At 40.6% G+C, this 20,650-nt stretch overlaps 1 protein-coding gene across 1 annotated transcript in view; it reads right to left on the bottom strand.

Moving 5' to 3' along the window:
- The window catches only part of Ryr2 (ryanodine receptor 2), a 548,210-nt gene that overhangs the window by 21,034 nt on the left and 506,526 nt on the right, over window positions 1–20,650 (bottom strand). Inside the window, exons 86-97 of the mRNA XM_051194750.1 lie at window positions 20,217–20,305; window positions 18,357–18,485; window positions 17,107–17,211; window positions 15,168–15,249; window positions 12,813–14,110; window positions 11,125–11,189; window positions 8,076–8,223; window positions 6,187–6,273; window positions 5,184–5,405; window positions 4,185–4,315; window positions 2,808–2,850; window positions 127–260 (exon numbers count right to left, since the gene is read on the bottom strand). Of these exons, the coding sequence (XP_051050707.1) occupies window positions 127–260; window positions 2,808–2,850; window positions 4,185–4,315; window positions 5,184–5,405; window positions 6,187–6,273; window positions 8,076–8,223; window positions 11,125–11,189; window positions 12,813–14,110; window positions 15,168–15,249; window positions 17,107–17,211; window positions 18,357–18,485; window positions 20,217–20,305 (2,533 nt within the window). The remainder of the gene's footprint in view (window positions 1–126; window positions 261–2,807; window positions 2,851–4,184; window positions 4,316–5,183; window positions 5,406–6,186; window positions 6,274–8,075; window positions 8,224–11,124; window positions 11,190–12,812; window positions 14,111–15,167; window positions 15,250–17,106; window positions 17,212–18,356; window positions 18,486–20,216; window positions 20,306–20,650) is intronic.

Genomic DNA, 20,650 nt, shown 5'->3' with positions numbered 1-20,650 from the left:
GGAAACCCAAAAGTGTGGAAGTCAACTTGTTTTGAACTAGCAGTTTTCCTAAGAGAGGGAAGGGAAATCAGAGAGCTAGCTGGGTCAGAAGTGCATCCCTGTCCCCACCCCAGGGGTATCACTCACACAGCAGACAAGGAACTGTCTTTCTTGGGCTTCTTCTTCTCTCTTGCATCGCTGAAATCCAGTGCAGCCTTATCCATGCCCAGTAACTCACTGATTCTGTCTCGCCCATAAAACTCTCCATACTTATCCATTACCTGTGGTTAAGGGAGAAGAATGTTATTGGCCTCAACTATTAAGTGCCACTTACATATCTATACAAGAGCATGATATTTTTTCCTTACCACGCATTTGATAGATTTTAAAGAAAACTTAGCCATCTAGTTTACAGTTCATCTTCTGGGGTAATGCTGTTGAAGTCCTAAATAAATATATAGCATCTATAGAACTTTGAATAACTCATGTCTGAGGAATGAGATTTCTCCTTGTAGTAAGACAGGCATGGGAATGACTTCTCTGCAATAGAACAGTGAGATGGTGGGGGAGGCAGGAGAAAAGTGACCTTCAATTTTTATCAGGAATTTTGTCAGATTACTTGGACTGTCATGGTATATAAGCTTTGTCCTCTATCTCATGTGATTGTTATGATTCACCATCTATGTATTAGTAGGAGCATCCCATTGTACAGCCTTTGGAAGTGTGGGGGATGAAAGTCAGTAATGTGTCAAGTGTGGTAACATGTGCACTGTAAATGCAGAAACAGGTGGGACCATGAGGCTCCCTGGCTGGCCAGCCTAGCCTAACTTGTGAGCCTCAGGACCCAAGGACCTGAGACCATGGTTCAAAATGATGGGCAGTACCCGAGGAACAATGGCTAAGGCTGACCTCAGTCTGTACACCCATCCACACACCTGAGATCATTCTCCCCCACATACCTGTGTACCCAAACACACAAAAGCATGTACACACACACACACACACACACACACACAAAGACATAAAGAAAAGATGAAAGAAAGCTTGGTACTTGGACATGGCTTGCAGCTCAGCATAAATCCCAGCAGGCCCAATTCTGTGATGTGGTGGCACTAGGGAAATGCCCAGAGATCTACAAGAATGAACCCAACTAACAATCTAAGCAATAGTGGAGAGGCTACCTTTAATGCCCTTCTACGATAAAATAATGAGATTTACAACTACCTTATATGCATTCCAGACCCCCAGAATGTGGGGGTTAGTTAGGAGGACTGAGCAGTTTGTGGGGCCTCTAGCAATGGATTAATATTTAGCCCTAGTATACCAATAGACTTTGGGAGCCCATCCCACATAGAGGGACACATGGAAGGCCTAGGCCTTGCCCCAAATGATATGACAGACTTTGAAGACTCCTCATAAAAGGCTTCATCCTCCCTGGAGAGAAGAAAGGGGATTGGCTGGTATTTGCCAAAGGGGAGGATGGGAGGGTGAAGGAACTGTGATCGACATGTAAAACAACCTTGTTTCAAATTTAAATTTTCAAAAAAGGAAAGAAAAAAGGAGTTGGAAATAAGAAAAAAATATCCAAAATGCCCATTTAAAATTATTTTAAACTAGTCTTTCAAAACTTTGGCTTAATTTAGATATGAATATATTCATTAGTGTAATAACTCAAAATACCAGTTCACAAGGTAACAAAAAATGTGCAAAGGTACACATAGTAATCAGAAAATGCAGATTCTTTCCACCAGAAAGTGTGGACATACATGTGTGCACATGTGTGTATGTGCACATACATACATACACACACACACACACACACACACACACACACACACACCATGCTTAGTGATACAGTTACATTTCATTACATTTAAGTTCTTAGTGTATGTTCCATCTCTGCATTAGGTGGTAAGAAAATCTTTCAGTGTCTCATTGACAAGTACCTTTGGAACAGCACTGAACTGATAAAGACATGTGCCTGTTCCAGGACACACAGAGCTGGCATCCTCCACAAAACAACGTGTGAACATGTGAACTGAGCAGTTCAAAGAATCAGCAAGGAGCCAGGAGCCATGGCTTGTGCCTATTACCTCAGCATTCTCTAGAAGCTGAGGGAAGAAGATTGCAAAGAGTTTAAAGCCAACACGGGCTACTTGGTGAGTTCTAGGCTAGCCTGGGCAACAGTTTGAGACCTTGTCTTAAAACTCCATTAAAAAAGAAGAAGAGAAGAGAAGGAGGAGGAGGAGGAGAAGAAGAAGCAAAAAAATAAAAAAAGAGTAATTCCTGAGTATCAGCCCTCAGCATACAAACATCTGATGTTCCAACTAAAACTTGAGGAGCCACATGCAGATCCTATGTGGTGGGAAGGGTAAGGATAACCCCGCGTCTCTAAGCAGAGGCTCTCAACAGCAGCTAGGCACATGGCTGAAGCAATGACAGTATCCTTTTTATCACCCTCCCTCACAATTGGAGTCAAATTTATTTTTTTATGGTCTTTAAAGTTATATAAAGAAAAATAGCTTGCAGTCAACTTGGGCAACCCAGACAATATCAAAGCAAATTCCTACTAGTTCTTGTCACTGTGCACACTTCACTGTTCCCTAAAGCATGGTGGGTCAGTGAACGGAGGTCTGTTTATTTAGGGGCAACAGAATGTCTTAGATGCTCTTTGAAAGATGTCTATTTGATTCTCTTGCCACCTAGAAGTAACAACAGCAGGCAACAGTAACACATCTCACATCCCACTCTACATTCAAACCACATCACACTCACTGAAGTGTACTTTAAGAAAAACACTGGGAATTCTTCCTTCTCAGAAATATTACCTTTCTTTTAACAAATTTATCCCAGTAGTTATTGGGAAAGGACCTAAAAGGCACAAAAGCAGAGATGTAAGAGGATTAGTATTTTTAAATGATAAATGACATATAATTTGAAATAAACAAATATTGAAAATATGTATGCAGCTATCCCACCATCTACTTAGTACAATGAATCATATAACATGTCTGTTCATAATTTTTCTATAAGCATATTAACCATCATTTAAATAATATCAATAGGTAAATCACATCAAAATAATATGGATGCTATCTTACTATAATTATATTTATTAACAAGTTGAATATTATATTTTATCATTTGTTTATAAGAATGTAATATATAAAATATATATATTTCTTGTCTATTATTTTTAAAATGACAGTGTCTATAGATTGTGGCTTTGGTGGTGGCTGAGAGGTGAAGGGCTAGCTAGTCTAGCACATTCAAGGCCTTGAGTTCAAGTCCTCCCACTCCAAAAAAAGAACAAATAAGTAGATTAGGAACCTGTCACTGTTTTTCTATAGAGTCTTATTCCCCAGTGGAAAACTCAGAGCCTACTAGAAATAACTTTTAAAAATCAGCAATTCCAGGGCTAGGGACATGGCTCAGCAGCAGAGTGCTTGCAGAGCAAGGGTAAGGCCTTGGATTCAACCCTCCTCACCACAATTAAAAAAATAAAAAGAATAAACAAACTCAATCATAATATAATATTTGACTCTTATGGAATATAAAACACTCAAAAATATACCATCAAAAATTGTTTCTATGGAAGTTATAAGTTGGGATGGACTTATATGAGACACAGTAGCTGGTTGGTTTGTCTGTTTTTTATCTTAAGCCAACAGGCTATATGATGACTGGATTAGTTAAAAAAAAAAAAAGTGTTTCTTTTTTTTTCTCCCCTTATAAGTGACATTGTAAAATTTGGTAGGTTTTTATGAGGCCGGCTGGTGGTATCCTGTGGAAGTTCAGGCACATTAGCAGTGTGAATTCAGTATTTCTGCCTCCAACACTTTAGCCCTTGCCTTAATGAACAATTTCTGCCTCCTCTACATTTGGATGAGACACCTCTGCACAGTGGGTTGTGAACCTGGTGATACACACCTCCTGAGCCCCGGGTAATGGCTGTTCATTCCCATCAGCATTGTGCAAATGGCCTCAAAGTGCTTTTTGATTAAGAGACTCGGCCAGAGGGCAAAATTGTGGGCATCCATTAGCTTCGGATGATTCTTAGTCCTCTGATTTTTCTATGCTGAATATATAACTGTTATTCAGTTAGGCTAAACTTTTAATAAGTCTTCAAAAACTTTAGCAGGGAATTTCTTTTAACATCTTAAAATTCCTGAGCCCAGAGTTTCCTCCCATAATCCCCCACTCACTGTGTGTTGATCACGAGTCTGTCCCACTGGCCTTTAATATCGTCTTCCGATGGCTGCTCTGTGATGTAAAGCCCATCAAACTCCAATTTGCGTGCCACTTCCTTCTCTCGCTTAAAAATAACCAAAGGGACCTGTAGATGGAATAGGTGGACATTCGTTTAGCTGGACTGGCATCTCTCACAGTCACTATCTTTACAAAACAGCTTTTGGGAAGAACTATTTCTCCTCTTACTTGCAGGAAGGGGAAAAAAATGAGTGAAAGTGAATCAACTATTTTCAGGCAGAAAGAACTATCTAGAAGGTTTTGGGAAAGCACCATACATGTCCTTATGTTTTAAAGACATGGGGATTAATATATAATTGAACAAATGATAGCATTCTAAATACTAGAGAGAGATAGTAATTACAAAATATTCAATATATTTAATTATACATTACTTTAATGCAACAATATGAATAGATGTGAAAAAAATCTTAGCAATTTTACTCATGTCCCTGAGTATTCACCAACACTTACTGTTACTCCCAGCAGGGACATGAGAGCAACTTGTTTTCTAGGTGAAATAACAGGAACTGTGGGTCTTCTGCCATGGATGGTGAGAGATACATATCTAATAACAGAACAGTATGCCTCCCGGCTAATTATCTGTGAGAGACTAAGGGGCAGAAGGGTTCACCTCTGAATGTTCAAGCTGTATGTGAAAATACTGACTATATGGATAATTATCAGTAGGGAAAACCACACTTGCAATCAATGACTGATAAATGGAAACTTGGGAAGGTCAGGCCTCTCCAGTCCTAGCTTCAGAGATAGAAGCATATGACCACAGTTACTCTTCTGCATTTAGCCCATCATTTTCCTCTACTCCAACCTTCTTCCACCCCAGAGGTGTGAAACTTTAGAGCATCTCAAATACACCACAAATTCCATTTGAGCACTTGCTTCCCCAAAAGTACAATCTACAGACATTGTAAATGCACAGGTGCTTGGGGACTTACTTTCAAGCAGTAGTATCCAATGATGCAGAAGAAAGAGATGACTGTGTGCAAAATGGCTAAGATGCGCAAGGTGGGTTCCATGTAGCCACTGCTCTCCTCTAGGACATAGTGCACTGCAATAGTTCTGTGAGGGTTGCTGTCCAGGCTGGTGGTCACTTTGGCAGTGTCGCTGGAGCTTCTGGCAGGCAGCTCCTTTCCTTCTACCACAGAAGAAGTGGAGACCTGATTCAAACCATTTAAAACACAGTCAGTTCTCTGTGTATCACATCACCACAAAGGTAGGAAATAGAAACAAAGCTGAATGTGAGGTCAGTGCATAATGGTGTTATGGAAAGACTAACTGGAAAGGATAGAAACATCTTTTCCAACAGCAGATACAAGTAACAAATATGCTCCTAAAACTCATGCTAGGGAGCTAAGAGATGGCTCAATAGGAAAAGGAGTTTGCTGTCAAGCTTGATGCCCTGAGTCCAATCTCCAGAAATGATAGAATAGAAAGAGAGAACAGACTCTTGTTAGGTGTTCTTTGACCTCCTCATTCACATGGAAACTTACTTGTGCACACAGAGAATAAATGCTGAGTTTTTGTTTTTTAATTTCATGCTAATCTAACCAAAGTTATTATTCCAATCTGCAGGAAAACACTAGATACTTTTCTTCTTAGTTATCCAAATAATTCCAAGTGAGGGAGGTTCTGTCACATCCAGGTATCATGACAAGTAAGAATTTCAGCTGAATCATCCTAGGAACCCTGGGAATGACCCCTCTGTAACACCTAGCCCTCATCAGTCACAGCCAGCTGAGGTCCCTCCTACTCTTCCAGAAATGTATGTGCCCTGCCTTCCTGGGCATCTGTGATGGCCTTAGCTTTGGTCTCTCTATTTTGCTAAAGTGCAGTTTAGAATTGGGATAAATGTGCTTTCTCGAAGCTCCCAGGGGAATCTATCCATTGCTATCTGCCACTTTAAACTTTTAGAATGGTCTTCAACCCACAGGGACATACCTTGTAGAAGAGCAGGATGAAATTGATGGCAAAAGCGACAAACAAGGCCAGCATTCTCATGTTGTAAAAGTTGCGAGCAAAATAGTTCTGAAGGGGGAAAGGGTTGAGAACAGGTCAGCCAGTAAGAGATAAGAAATTTGCAAACACTTTAAACAAAAATCTATTCACTTACTCCTAAGTACAGAGTGGGAGTTTGTTGTGTTCTTGGTATTAGAGACATACAATAAGAGACAAAATTTCTACCACCAAGGAGGAGACAACTAATAACAACCACACCCTCAGATACAAAGTATAATTAAAAATTCTAAGTGACATATTGATACATATGTGAAGGCTTGGGGAGTGGGGTGGTAGTTTGGATAGGTGGCTTGGAAAGGCCACCTTAGGAGGTAGCTTAAACATAGGTCTGCAGGTGGCAAGGAGCTAACTGAACCATAGGGGGAAGGTGTATTAGAGACATGTGTGGATAGTGAGGACAGGGCCCTGAATTAAGAGTAATGTTGTGGGGCCACAGAGAGGGTTGAGAGCATCTGCTGCTCTTGCAAAAGGATCTGGGCTCAGTTTTCTACACCCACATAGAAGTTCACATCTATAGCTCTAATTATGGGGGTGGGGGAAATCTGATGCCCTCTTCTGGCCTCCACAGGTACTACATTCAAGTGGTACACACACACACACACACACACACACACACACACCATTACTCTTTAAAAATATTTTCTGTGTGTGTGTGTGTTTGTGTGTGTGTGTGTGTGTGTGTGTGTGTGTGTGTGTGTGTGTGTGTGTGTGTGTGTGAATGTGCTTGATCCCCAGCAAAAAGTAAGGAAAAGGAAGAAGGTGACTCTGGCAGGTAAGCCTGGGCTGAGTTCTGAATGGTTCGGAGAACATTTCAGTTGTCTGTTACAGTAAACAGATTCAGTGATCTCTGAACTCATTAACAACCTCTAGTACTATACTACAGGGATGTGAAGTCTGCCCCAACATTTACTGGATTTGGATGAATGAACTAATCTTTCCTAGAACACATCTTGTCTCTTCTGTAATGTCAACATAATAACAGAATCAGTCTCCCTCATTTGCTATGAGAAAATACGAGGAAATACAATTATTCATTTTAATATGCTATTAGTAATTACATATGCTACTTCATATGCTGTCACTGTTAAAATGGCATTTTATTCTAAGTGGTTGAGATGCTGGTAGAGAACTAAAGAGGACAGGATGTACCTAGGTGATGACTTAGAAATCCCTCTGTGGAGACAGTAGAAGCAACAGGGACCGGTTAGTAAGAATGGATGCAAAAAGAGATGATGTTGGCAGTGGGCTGGCCTCCATGGCAGCCATGGACATGCACAGAACTGGGTAGGTCCTTCAGGAACTTTGTAGGATGTGAGATGCCCTCTTCTGGACAGCTCAGGCACTGCATACACATGGTATACATCAAGGCATGTAGACAAATGCGTGCGTGCGGGTACACACACACACACACACACACACGCACACACACACTAAAGATCAACAAACCACTTCAAAAGTTCAAATACACTTAAATGAGTAGACAAAATATCTGGTTCTGAAGACTCTCCCTTCATAAATCAAACCAATTGAAAAAAAAAATCTGTCTTAAAAGGATACAGACATTTCTCTTGCCAATATTCCCTAAATAATACACCCTAACAAACATTAACATAATATTCACATTGAATTACAGACCTAAATAATCTAAATAGGTCAAAATACACAGCAGGACATGCTGTTCACACACAAGCACTCTACCATTCTTACATAAGGGACTTTATTCTCAGATGTGGTAGAGGGTTTTCTGGGACAAACTGCTACACATAGCCAGGGACAATCACTGAGTACTAAAAGCCATCCCCAAGTCTCACCAGCAGCTTTTGTTGATAGGCTATGATTTTCTTCCAGAATGCTGACTCTGGCACCTCAGGTTCCCCATATCGATGTGTATGAAGCTGTCTCAACTTCTGTTTGCCCTTATCATCTTTGGCTTTTTCTTCTTTTTCTCCATCTTCCCCCCTGTGAAAACAAAGAAAGCATAAGCTCTCTAGAAGGTGAAGAACCAAGCAGGTACTTTGCAAAATACAAAGTGACAAATAAATCACAACATCCACTTAGAAACTAAGTTCTGTATGTGTGTGTATGTTCATGTGCAAGCATATGCATGTGTTCATGTATACATGTGGGAATCAGAAGACAACCTTGAGCATTCTTCTTTGGGTACTATCCACCTTGTTTTGTGTGATAAAGTCTTAAACTGATTCATCAATTAGGCTAGACTGACTGGCCAGTAAGTCCCAGGGATTTGACTGTCTTTACCTCCCCAGGGCTGGTATTACAAAAACAGAACATTATTACCCAGTCTTTTATGTAGGTTTTTTGGATCAAACTCAGGGTTATGTACTCCTGTAACAAGCTCTTTATAAACAGAGCCATCACCTCTAGCTCCCAAACTAAATTCTACCCCAGCGAATACCATAGCATTCTGGATTTTAGAGTGAGGAAAAAGATTTGTCCCTCTCTCCACAGATAAATGAGTCTGTGGAATTCAAATCAAAGGAACATTTTTCAGGCTGGAAAACTTTTTGTATTCATATCTTAGCAGATTCTCTTCATTTGTATAATAAAATATTCAGTTGCAAAATGGTACACTAACAAAGACATTCCTTGAATCCCCCCCCCGCTCACCACACCTTACTTTTAAAATACAGTTTTGTGAACAGGAGCTAAGGTCTCATGCATTCCAGGAAAGCAATCTTCAATGCAGTTACATCTCCAACCCTCTTTTTCACTATTTAATTTGAGACAGGGTGTCACTAAGTTGCCTAGGCTGGCCTTGAACTTCCCCCATATAACCCATGCCAGTCTTGGACTTACAGTCTTCCTGCAGCCTTCCAAGTAGCCATTATATTAGGACTGCAACTCACCTGCCTCTAAATTTTGATCATTAAAATCATAACTCTATTTTTATATTTAATTACACTTTATATCAGCCCAAAGACTGAGGTTACTTTTTATGGGATATGGAGAGGATAGCATACTAGTGAAGATCAGACGACAACTTGTAGGAGTTAGTTCTTACCTCCTACCATGTGGATTCTGGGGGGATCAAACTCAAGCCCACTTTGAAGCAAGTGCCTTTAGCTTCCCAGCCATCTTACTGACCAGTAACTCAATTGTAAACAGTCTATAGCCATAGCCATTGACACTTAAAATTAAAGTCCTGTGCATTTGTTTTTTCACATATAGTGGACACTGGTATGCTAATACATTGATACAGTTAATCACAGACCTAATTTTATTAAGTAAAACATTACTTTTAATATCAATGTAAGTATATTGTTATACTAATTCCAGATAACAATGGATTTAGGACTAGAAGTTTAATACTTTTTAAGACTTAGAGGTATTTATTTAAGTTGCCTGTGTACTTGCAAATATGTGGGGGTCAGAGGACAAGTTGAAAGTATTAGCTACCTTCTCCTACCACGTAGATCCTAGGGATCAAACTCAGGTCACTAGACCTGGCAACAAGCATGTTTGTTTAACTGCTAAACCATCCTTCCAGTCCCTGGGCTAGAAGTCTATCTAGAAATGCTTTAAATGTAAAGTAAGAATCCTTCTTGTGAGGGCACAGATGCTACATTAAGCTCACACTAGGTCTAGTCAACACCATACTTCACATCAGGTAAGAACTGATATCTATTGTATCATGTGCCACTTTTTCCGATCTAAATGTCATTTATCTGGCCATGTTAACAACAGATTCAAGGTCTAAGACAATGAAAACAGGCTCATAAAATAGCAAAATAATGGGGGAAGTGGTAAAGTGGCTGCTCTGTGAGACAGGAACCTAAGACTTTAATTTTTTTCTTAACTTTTTCTAGATGAATATATAAGCTTACATAAATTTGGAACAAGATAAGGGTTTTCTATGTTAGTGATGTAAAACCATTATGGAGAAGTCTGACATTTCTCGTTTCATGTTATAATCTTTACCAGCTTCCTCTGTGTTTACAATAGAACTCCATGACATCAGGTGTACTCATTAAGATGAGGACCCCCTAGTCCCTTTTCAAAACAGGGAAGGCATGTGTGTGTGTGTGTGTGTGTGTGTGTGTGTGTGTGTGTGTGTGTGTGTGTGTGTGTAAGCAGGTAGGGAGGGACCAGGAATCAGTCTTCTGAGTAGATGGTACATGTGTATTCTCATATTCTTTTGTGTGTTTCTGAGTAGGTGATACATGTGTATTCTTAAATAGGTCACAAGGTAACCTCTGGTATCACTCTTCAGTAGCCACACACCCAATATTTTTTGACAAAGGCTCTTTCTCTAATTAGCTAATTTGGCTGCCTAGGAAGCCCCAGGGATCTGCCTATCTTCACCTCCCCATTAATTACGAATCTGTACTTCACACTGAGGCTTTTATGTGAGTTCTGGGGATGAAACTCAGGTCCCCATGCTTCTGCAGCAAGCACTTTCTTAGCTACACTACCTCTCCAGCATGGAATCTTCATTTTTTTAAAACAATCTCTAGGAGATTCCTATGCATGTGGCCTCAGACAATGCTCAGAATATTACTCCAGAATACACTAAGTGGCTGAATTTGCCATATTGGTTTCTTCCCATTTTTCAAAGGACAAACATGCACACATAAACTTTATCTACCAGTCCTTTCAGAGAGGCACTGGGATCCCTTGCAATAAGGGAGAATCACACACAGACAATGCCCATGGAAAGAGGAGGAAGAGCCTGGGTGAATCCAGGTGGCTCTGCATGGAGTGAGATCCTGGCTTTCAGAAAGATGGGAGAGTGGGTCATGTGACATCTTTGCAGGATAAGAATCTCTATCTCAGCTCCCAAAGTGCAGGAGCCAAGCCAAGAGGTTCTGGGATATGGAGAAAGCATGTGGCAGGACATACTCAGCCTTCTCGGGTTCAGACTTGCTTTCTTCCTTTTCTTCCTTCTCTTCTTTTGCCTTCTGCTCCTTGAGCATGTCAATATGGAACAGAAAAACAGGATTAGTATTGCTGTAGATGTATGTGTATGTATGCAAGTGCACCAGTGTCTCCAGGTGGGTGTGTGCATGCATGGCCATGCATGTGGAGATCAGAGGACAACTTAAAACACCATTCCTCATAGGCCAGACACCTTGTTTTGTTTGTTTTGAGACAGGACCCCTTTGGTCTGAGATTCTCCCATTAGGCTAGCCTGGCTAGCTAGTGAGTTCCATGGATCAGCCTGTCCCCTGAACTGAGATTGAGTCCACATCACTACATTTGGTCTTTTCTCTTTAAAATGTAGGTTCCTTGGACTGAACTCCAGGCCTCATGCTTAAAAAGTGTCATAGTTAGACATTACAACCAAAAGCATCTTGGAGAGGAAAGGGTTTGTTTGCCTCACAGATTACAGTCCATCACTGGAGGACAGGAGCTGAAGCAGAAGCCACGGTGGGATGCTGCTTCCTGGCTTACTCTTCATGGTTTTCTCAGCCTGCTTTCTTACACAACCCAGGACTATCAGCCAGATGTGATACTGCCCATAACTGCTTGGACCTTCCCACCTCAATCATTAATCAAGAAAATGCTTTACATTCTTGCCCATGGGTCAGTCTTAGGGGAGAATTTTTCTCAATTGAGAATTTCTCTTTTAAAATGATTCGAGCTTGTGTCAATGAAACAAAAAAGTGACCAGGACACAAAGCAAGCACTTTGGTGATGGAAATCATCTTTGCTTTCTAAGAAGGATTATATGTCACCACTGAGTGCCCCTGGGGAACTGTACAGCCACCTGCCAAGTCATAACCCTCACAGGAGATCCTTTTGGTTTACACTGAGATAGAAGTTCCATGTCCCCTCCTAATCCCACTTTTTATGCACACCCTCCTCTCCAAAAGCAGTGGATTAAAACTCTCTAGGCTCCTTTCCACTGGCTTTTGTCATTAGAGAAATCTTCTTTACCTTATCTACCTCCTCAAATTGTCTCTATCTTTCAAGGCTATTTTAAGTCTTATTGCATCTTATCATCATCTAAGTACTGGTGTTCAATTATATCAGCACATAGAACTCCACCCACTGACAAACCTTCTAGCTTTGAATTTCTCATCCACTTAGTGTTTTCAGACACTTGGAAAATAATCACAAAGATTTGGGTATAGAAATATGGTACAGCTGACCATCACAGCAGGATCTCATGGCCCACGAAGAGAACAAATTCACAGTTTCTCATAAAATATCATATAGATTCCTTACAGTCTAGTTTTGCCTTCCAAAGATCATTTTTCCCAGAAATGAAAGTTGAGAGCAAGAGTGAAAGAGAAAGCGATGGTGTGTGAGAGAGCAAAGGAGTGAGAGAGGGCAAGAGAGAGTATGCACATAAGAGTGAGAAAGAGCCAAAGAGCAGGGAAAGGGGAGGGGAAGAGGGAGAGGGAGAAAGAGACAGAGACAGACAGACAGGCAGGCAGGCAGACAGACAGACAAAGCAAGTAAGAGAGAGCATGAGAATATGAGCAAGAAAGACCCAGAGTGCATGCATTCACCAAGTGTATGTGTGTGTGTGTGTGTAGGGGGGAGTTTGATGTCACTAATAATGATGACTTAAAATGAAGTACCTGAAACTTTTCTTGTACCTCAGGCACAGGGATGGGGTTGGTCATAAGATCACTGAGGCCGGCATTTGGATTGTGAGGAATTAGTTTATACTGCCCTCCTTCCCTCTTCAGATCCAAGCCAAATATGTCCGAAAGAAGGTCACTCTCCTCCGTCAGTTCCTTTAAGTCTGTCAGATCTTCAGAGGGCAGAGCTGACTCTAAAGGCTTCCGCTCTCCATCTTCTTCATCTCCTCGCACCTCATCCTGAGTGGGGTCTGGCATGTTGGCTAGAAGCTCTGCCACTTTGATTTTCTTAGCACCTTCTACCAGACTGCCCCCAAGCAGCAGGCTGGAGACAATGCGAAAAAAGCCCCTACAGACACTGGCCACAAAGTGCAAGAGGGTCACGAACACACTCCAGTAAGACAAGAAGAAAGCTGTGACCATGTCCTTCACTGTCATCTTCTTCATTCTCTTCATCTGCTTCTTTAGGCTCTTTAAGCTGAGCATCCTAACGAGGGTTAGCACATTGTACCTGAGAGCAAACAGGGCTGACTGGATGGTGAGGAGGGAGAAGAAGCCCATCCGTGGGGCCTGCTCTTCAGGCCTCTCCTTCTCATTATCTTCTTTATTTGTTGACCTCTCGTTTAGGTCAGACTCTGAGATCTGAGCTGCCAGCTGCATCTCAAAGATGGTGTCCTCACAGAAGTTCACAAACAGTTCCATCTTCTCCTTCTCCCCACCCTCATTGACCACATCGAATATGAACTGCCTTTTGGACTCCTTAACCTGTGGCTTCTCCCACTGGGTTCTGCTGGACTCGCTGATCTCAAAGTAGACCCTCTCAATGCGCTTGGCACTGCCCATGATCTCAATGCGACCCAGGAAAGGCTGGAAATAGTTCAGGACACTCTCTGCTAACTCCAGGAAGGTCTGCAGCCTTGTGTCATTGGGCATGTGCTCTGAGAGATTGGTCAACAGGACAGCAACATTGAAGCCAATGTCCTTTGCAGGCTCATGAAACCTTTTGACGAACTCTTCATAGTCTAGTGTTTCATTTTCATCTGTCTCTGCACAGGACAGCAGGAACTCAGTCTCTGACTGTGTATAGTGCTTGTGGCTCTCCATGGCTTTGTGGAAGTCTCTCTTGGAAATGACCCCTTTGCCATCAGGGTCATACTCCTTGAATGTGTCAGAGGATGTTAAGTCCTTTAGCTTCAGAAACATGTCAAAGAACTTGAGGATCATCTCTACATTGTTGGACGATTCCACAAGCATGTCTACCATTTGTTTGCCTATTGTTCCGTTCACAACGTTACCTGTTAGAGAAAAGCATGTGTCATTGTTTAAAAATTAGCATTTTTTTACACACTAGTATCTATAGAAAAAATAATCATACAGACCTGGGCTTAAACATAAGTCATTCTTATATTTTCTCCTAATGCATGAGGCCTTGAGAACAGATGGATAATTATCTCTAACATCTCAAAAAATGATTATAGAAACACTGGAAAAAGCCATATTCACAAAGTAATTAGGGTTCTCCACATTAAATCATATTCTTATGAGATGGCTCATCAGATAAGGACACTTATTGCTATGACTGACAACTTAGGTTCATTCTCCCCACCCCTTTCCTCTTCACTACCGCTCTTCTTTCTTCCTTCCCCCTCCATCTTTGATTTATAATAGAAACCACCATCCTGTGTTTCCCCATGGTTCAGTGTTTGGGTTTAGAAAAGGGGAGATTACTAACAAGCCTCAGAAAACAAGATTACTTTTAAATTGCAGATACACAGAAGACTATATTCCTAAAATAAGGAGTTCAACGAACCCCAAAATAGACAGAATGTTGTGCCCAGAAAGGGAACTATAACATGTTTGTGAAGTAGACATATATGCTGAAGAGTCTGAGGTGGGCTTCTGGGAATACCTGTGAGGAATTATCTTAATTACATTAATTGGTGTTAATTGGTGTTGGAAGACCCATCTTACTTGTGGGCAGGACCATGCTCTGGGTAGGACATCCTGGACTGTCTAACCTGAAGAAAGGAACCAAGAACTAGCAGGCATTCATTCATTGCTCTCTGCTCTCTGGTTTGGGAGGCACCATAACCAGCTGCTTCAAGCTCCTTCCACCTAAGTTTCTTCACTAGGATAGAACATGACACAACAACCATTTCTCTAGTAAGTCATGTTTATCAGAAAATTTCAACAGAGCAACAAGAAAAGAAACTAAGATGCCTAGCACTTCATCAGAGTGGCTGCACATTGCTTCTTGGGGTTATGTCTTGCTACACACTGATGCCAAACAGATGCTCAAATTTGTCCAACAAGAATAAAAGAGAACTTGAAAGTGAACATTTAAAGCTCTACCTTCTAGCATGGACAGCAGCATGACCACCATGTCCTTCTGGAGATCCATTAGTTCTTTCAAGAGCTCTATTTGGCTTGAATCCTGGAAACATGAATATATTACATTCAAGATAAGGAGAAGAACACATAGCAAGATCACATCTGTCCTCACAGGAAATTTCCAGGTTGCTAATACTAAGCCCTTTAAGGCATCACGGAACTACTGGATATCAAATATAAACACACAGTTTACTGAATAGATACATTGATTAAGTAAAGAACACTTGCTGCTCAGTTTTGATGTGTGTTCATTGAAGTGCCTTCAAGGACATGTACCCAACAGGTATGTGGAGGAACACAAGTCTTGGGGTACATGCTCATGGTAGACAACTATTTCTGCATATTAGACACAGTTTTAACTTGAAAAGACTATATTTGTTCCCTTCTCTCTTACTTCTTTTTCCTTATTATTTTTTACACATATTCATTTTGAGAGAAGGAGTGTGTAGTGTGTGGATGTGTGTGTGTGTGTGTGTGTGTGTGTGTGTGTGTGTGTGTGTATTCACTCATGCATGTCTGTATGCTCATTTGCCATTATAAGCATAAGCATGTGGCAGCCATGTGGCAATCTATAGGGAGTGGCTTTCTCCTTCTACCATGTGAGTTCTGGGGATCAAACTCACCTCTAGCACCTTTGCTATCTGAGTTACCTCTCTTCTGACTTGAACACTTGTATTCTTTTTCTTATCATGTGGTGGACTCCCATTTCCAACAGGTATGTCAGATCATTTGCTATCACCAAGATGCCCTGAACCAGAGGCACATTTACCCAGGGATGACATTAACTTTTTCTAGTCATGTATCTTTAGCTTACAATGATATAGATATGGAACTAGGGAAGCAGTTTCCAACTGACTTTGTGGATTAATATCAAAGCATGCTCCTTATTTATCTTTATAACTGTTGCCCCTTCTCTTTGACTTTCAGAAAGTTGACTTTCTTGGTAGTGGGTGAATGACATTTTTGTTTGTGTTAGAACCTGTAAGAACTTCTTCTCCTTGACAAATTTACCACAGGTTTCAAATCCCTTTTCAATGCCCATGCAATGTAAGAAAATTCCCAGTGAAGCAAGACCAGAAAATGTCCCAGAAAGCTGTGAAATGATAATGGCTGCTTTATTTCCAATTCCTTTATGTCATCTGTTTCCCTCTCTGCTTACCTTGCATGAACTGTTTTAGGTTTTGGTTTTGATGGGTATTCTACAGTGATATATCTTCCCTGAATTTGAGGGAACTCATTAGTTTGTGCTGCATTTATGTATTTTCCATATCACAGGTGGGAGCCCTCAATGGTACAGCAGTCTGTAAGGCATCCTGTAGGCTTTCTGATGATGCAGTTGCTTCATGTCAGCCACCATCCTATAGGTTCACCTAACTCATTAGTTCACCCAAGCTGGACTCTGATAGAATCTTTCCTTGGTCAGCTGATGCCCTCTCCATTAGGGGAATAAAGTTTTGCTTTATTAAAAATGTTTGATGTAGAGGATAAATGGCACAGTGGTTAAGGCCATTTATTGCTCTTGCACAGAAACTGAGTTTAATTTCCAGCATCCACATTAGGTGTCTTGTTACCAACTAAAGCTCTAGCTCCATAGGAGCCAATGTCTTCTTCTGACCTTTGTGGGTACCTGAAATAACATGCACGTGCACACATGTGCATGCACACACACTTAAAAATAAATGTTTTAAAAAATTGTGTACCTTAACTATTGATATTTTATTTGTGAATTCATGACAATAAGGTGATTTACAATACAGAAATTAAAATTGAAAAAACAAAATATTTGACATAGAGTAAAAGACCCATAGGTTAGTGATGTAGGAGAGATAATAGCAAAATATAAGGATGCCAGTGTACTTGCTGATGGCTATGGTCCATCAGTTAAAGGCCACTGACTTACCTGAGACAGCTTCATCTGCATGTGGGCAAATACATGAAGGAAACCCACAACAGCATCCCACAGCCTGCTGTGTGCCAAGCTCTGCTGGTTTCCAGTACAAGGACCCTGAAACATAAATAGAAGGACAGTGATCATTAGGAATTATTATTTGACTGAATAAACTTTAGGGAAAGAAAAAAATTTAACTCTCTGTTTATATATCTTATTTTCAGCTCTTTATCTATGAATAGGCATAAAATGAGAGGGACATGGTAGAAATAAAGTACCCCTGACAGTGTTCTTCCTGGGATTGTCTAGTTAAGTGCCCCTTAAAACTCCTCAGGTATTTTGATGGTTTGTTTATATATGAATATTAAAACATTGGAGACACTGTCTATTTCTTCTGTTTATAGGAAAAGGGGAGGGTGATGATGGTTCAGTTGTTCAGTCAAATCAATAGTCACTACCTTGTGTGAAAAGAGTAAGTAAAACAACTGTGGAGGCACAGGCCTGTAGTACCAGCAACAGGGAGGAGTTCAAGGTCATCTCTGGCTACTTAATAGCTACAGATACATGAGACCCTCTTTCAGAAAACAAAAAACAACAAAAATATAAGAATGTACTTAGGGGAAGAAAAAATCTTTTCTTATTCCTAAGTAGTAACATGGATACAATATTCACATAAATGAAACAATCTTTCTTTGATTTCAGTTGTAAGATTATTCAGTGAATAGTGTAACTACTCACAATTTTAAACTTAATACTTGATAATTAATTTCATAAACCTTGAATCCAAGGGTATTGATATGTTAAAATATTGTTTTTGGAAAGCTATTGCCTGAAAGAGCTCTAGCTTTGGGCTCCCTCATAAGCAACCAAGCCACATCATGAGCTCAATAGTCAGGGACAGACATGTAACCTCTAATTAGGAGCTTTATTATTCAGTCAATCATATTAGATGTAAATAACAAGTAGTTTCTTAAATATATATTACATATTAAATGCAGTATTTAAAGTATTGTACTTCCAGAAACAAACACAGGATAAAAGTTTTCCTACCCTGCCCCTGTGGTAGAGCACTGAATCACTTGCAGGCTGTGTGAGCCTGATTTATGAGGAGGCAACTTATTGAACTCTCAAGTATTCCTCACCAAGTGAACTCAATGACTGTTAAAATAAACCCTTAAATTTTAATGTTAGGTCAGGGAGATGGATCAATGAATAAAAAGAACTTGTATAGCTTTGTATAGCAGAGCCATTTTGGTGTTTACCTGAATGTATTCCGTGAGAGTGTTGAACACCTGCTTTGCCACTTGGATGGCTTTGGAGAAGTTACGCTGGCCCTGTTCATCTATGATGTCTTTCCCAGAGTAGTACCAGTAGAAATCACTAATGGACTCCTGGAAAACAGGGACCATGCTGTGGAGGGGCATTAGCCAGTTATCACTGCCGCAGCCAGGCTTGGAGCCAGCACAGCCAGAGATCTTAGATATAGCAGCAAAAGAAAAGCTGAGAAGTAGACCCCAGTCATCAGCAGTCTCCTCTAGCATGCAGTGTGGAAACCTCCAGTAACCCCAGCAACACCTCAAAATAACAAGCAGAGGACTGACCTTTAAGCATTCTAACAGGATCACTTTGAATTTAACAAGTGTAATAATTCAGGAAGGCTAATGTATTTGCTCACTGAGTGAAACTGGATGTTTATAACATGAACCTGGCAAGCAAACAGGTCACAGCACAATGATTTTTGAGGGTACTTTTTCTTAGGGAGGGGGATGTTTTGTTTTGTTTTGTTGTTGTTACAGACATTTGCCCTCCATTTTTGCCAGAGAAGCCAGGAGTATTTCAGCAAGAGAAATCCACGGTGCTCCTAGCTTGTAGCTAAGGACAGTGGCTGGCCTGCTCATGATCACTAAGAGCTAAAAACCAACACCTTTGAGACTGATATTCACAGATATCTCCCATGTACTCACACTTGGAAGAAACCTCTGTTGGATAAATGAATAATATAACTTTGTGAACATATGAACTACATTTGAGTTTGGCGACATAGTCTTTAAGGACTTATAAATATACTTTCAGAAGTGATTTTTGATGTTTGTTTCATGCTGAACTTTTCTCCTATTAGGGCAAGGAAAGACGAGAAGAAGGAAGGAATGAAGGAAGGAAGGAGATAGTGAAGAGGGAAGGAGGGTGTGAAGGAGGGACAGATAATGTGAGGGTGGGAAGGAGAAAGGAAGAAAGGGAAGAAGAGAAGCAAAAGAAGGGATAGTTGAAAAAAAGGAGCAGACGGAGGGAGGGAGGAGAGAACAGGAGAGGAGAGACTAAAATGGCCATACTCCTTTATTTTCAAAGCCTGATAGGCCTATCTTGATAATGACATGTTATAATTCCAGCTTTTGGGTGTTGGGGACAACCTAAGACAGAAATCACAAGTTTAAAGGCTTCCTGGGATACATGTGTAGTTCAAGACTTTGGGTTGGAATCCTAGTACCAGAGAGAATACTTTTCTTTAAATATCAAGGGGAAAAAAACTGCAAGTTTTGAACTTACTTTGTTTAATTCTGGGCCTGATATTTTTATAGGGAAGTGAGAGAAATATAATCTTTACAGAGTTGCTGTCATTGTACAACCCATCCCTTCAACTCCAACCTGGCAAACAGGTTCCACAGAAGTACAACCCCAGAGGTATGTCTAAGCAGCAAGATGTTAAGGTAAAATTAAATCAGTGAAAATATTAAGACACTTGTAAAGCTAAGCTTGGCAGGGTGGTCATGGGATGGACTGTCCTATTTTTAGGAATGTTTCAAATACTCTTCCCTGGCAACTCAAGAAGCAGGACCCATGCATCAAAGTGCTTCACAAAACAGAAATGCATCTAAAATACCACTGAGATCAAAATGAGAGGTTACAAAAGACATATATACACAGAGAGAAAATAATGAGCTTGTTAGGAGTGACAGTCAGAGGCCAAAGCACTGCCAGTTTTCTCTAAGAATTATGGGAAGGCTGTGGTCAAAGATAAAGCTCACACCTTATCTAGCCATAAATCCACACATATTAAAACCCACTTAATAGCACTTCTGCAGGTGGCCAGCTGACCCCTGTGGCTTGCAGGTGTGACCACTTACCTGCACTCGGAGGAGGTAGTCCACAGTAGAGATGATGATATTGACAGTTGTATTGTTGCCAGTCTGAGTTCTCAGGTAATTTTGAAAATCTACGTAAGACCAAATTATTTTTTAAAGACCACCTCAGAAGTACAAAACAAGGTGACCCTATGACCTTACAAATCACTGATGCCAAGGGTAGTTTTGTTCTGATTGTTTGAACATGAAATCACTTGTACTTCCTATACTTCCTACTAATGGTAGGGAGTCTGCCTCACATGTGTAAGACCCCGAATTTGATTTCCAGCCACATAAATGAAAACCAAAGTTAGTGGTCATCTCCCAAAATATATTTAGAAGCTTCATAGAATGCCAGTGCTCAATTCTGGATTAAGACAATGCTAACATCATCTTATCCTACACTCCAGAGCTCCAGACATATAAGTGACCAAGAA

Source organism: Phodopus roborovskii, unplaced genomic scaffold (genome assembly GCF_943737965.1).
Source record: "Phodopus roborovskii unplaced genomic scaffold, PHOROB, whole genome shotgun sequence".
Lineage (NCBI taxonomy): Eukaryota > Metazoa > Chordata > Mammalia > Rodentia > Cricetidae > Phodopus > Phodopus roborovskii.
This window is presented reverse-complemented; position numbering and strand designations above follow the sequence as displayed.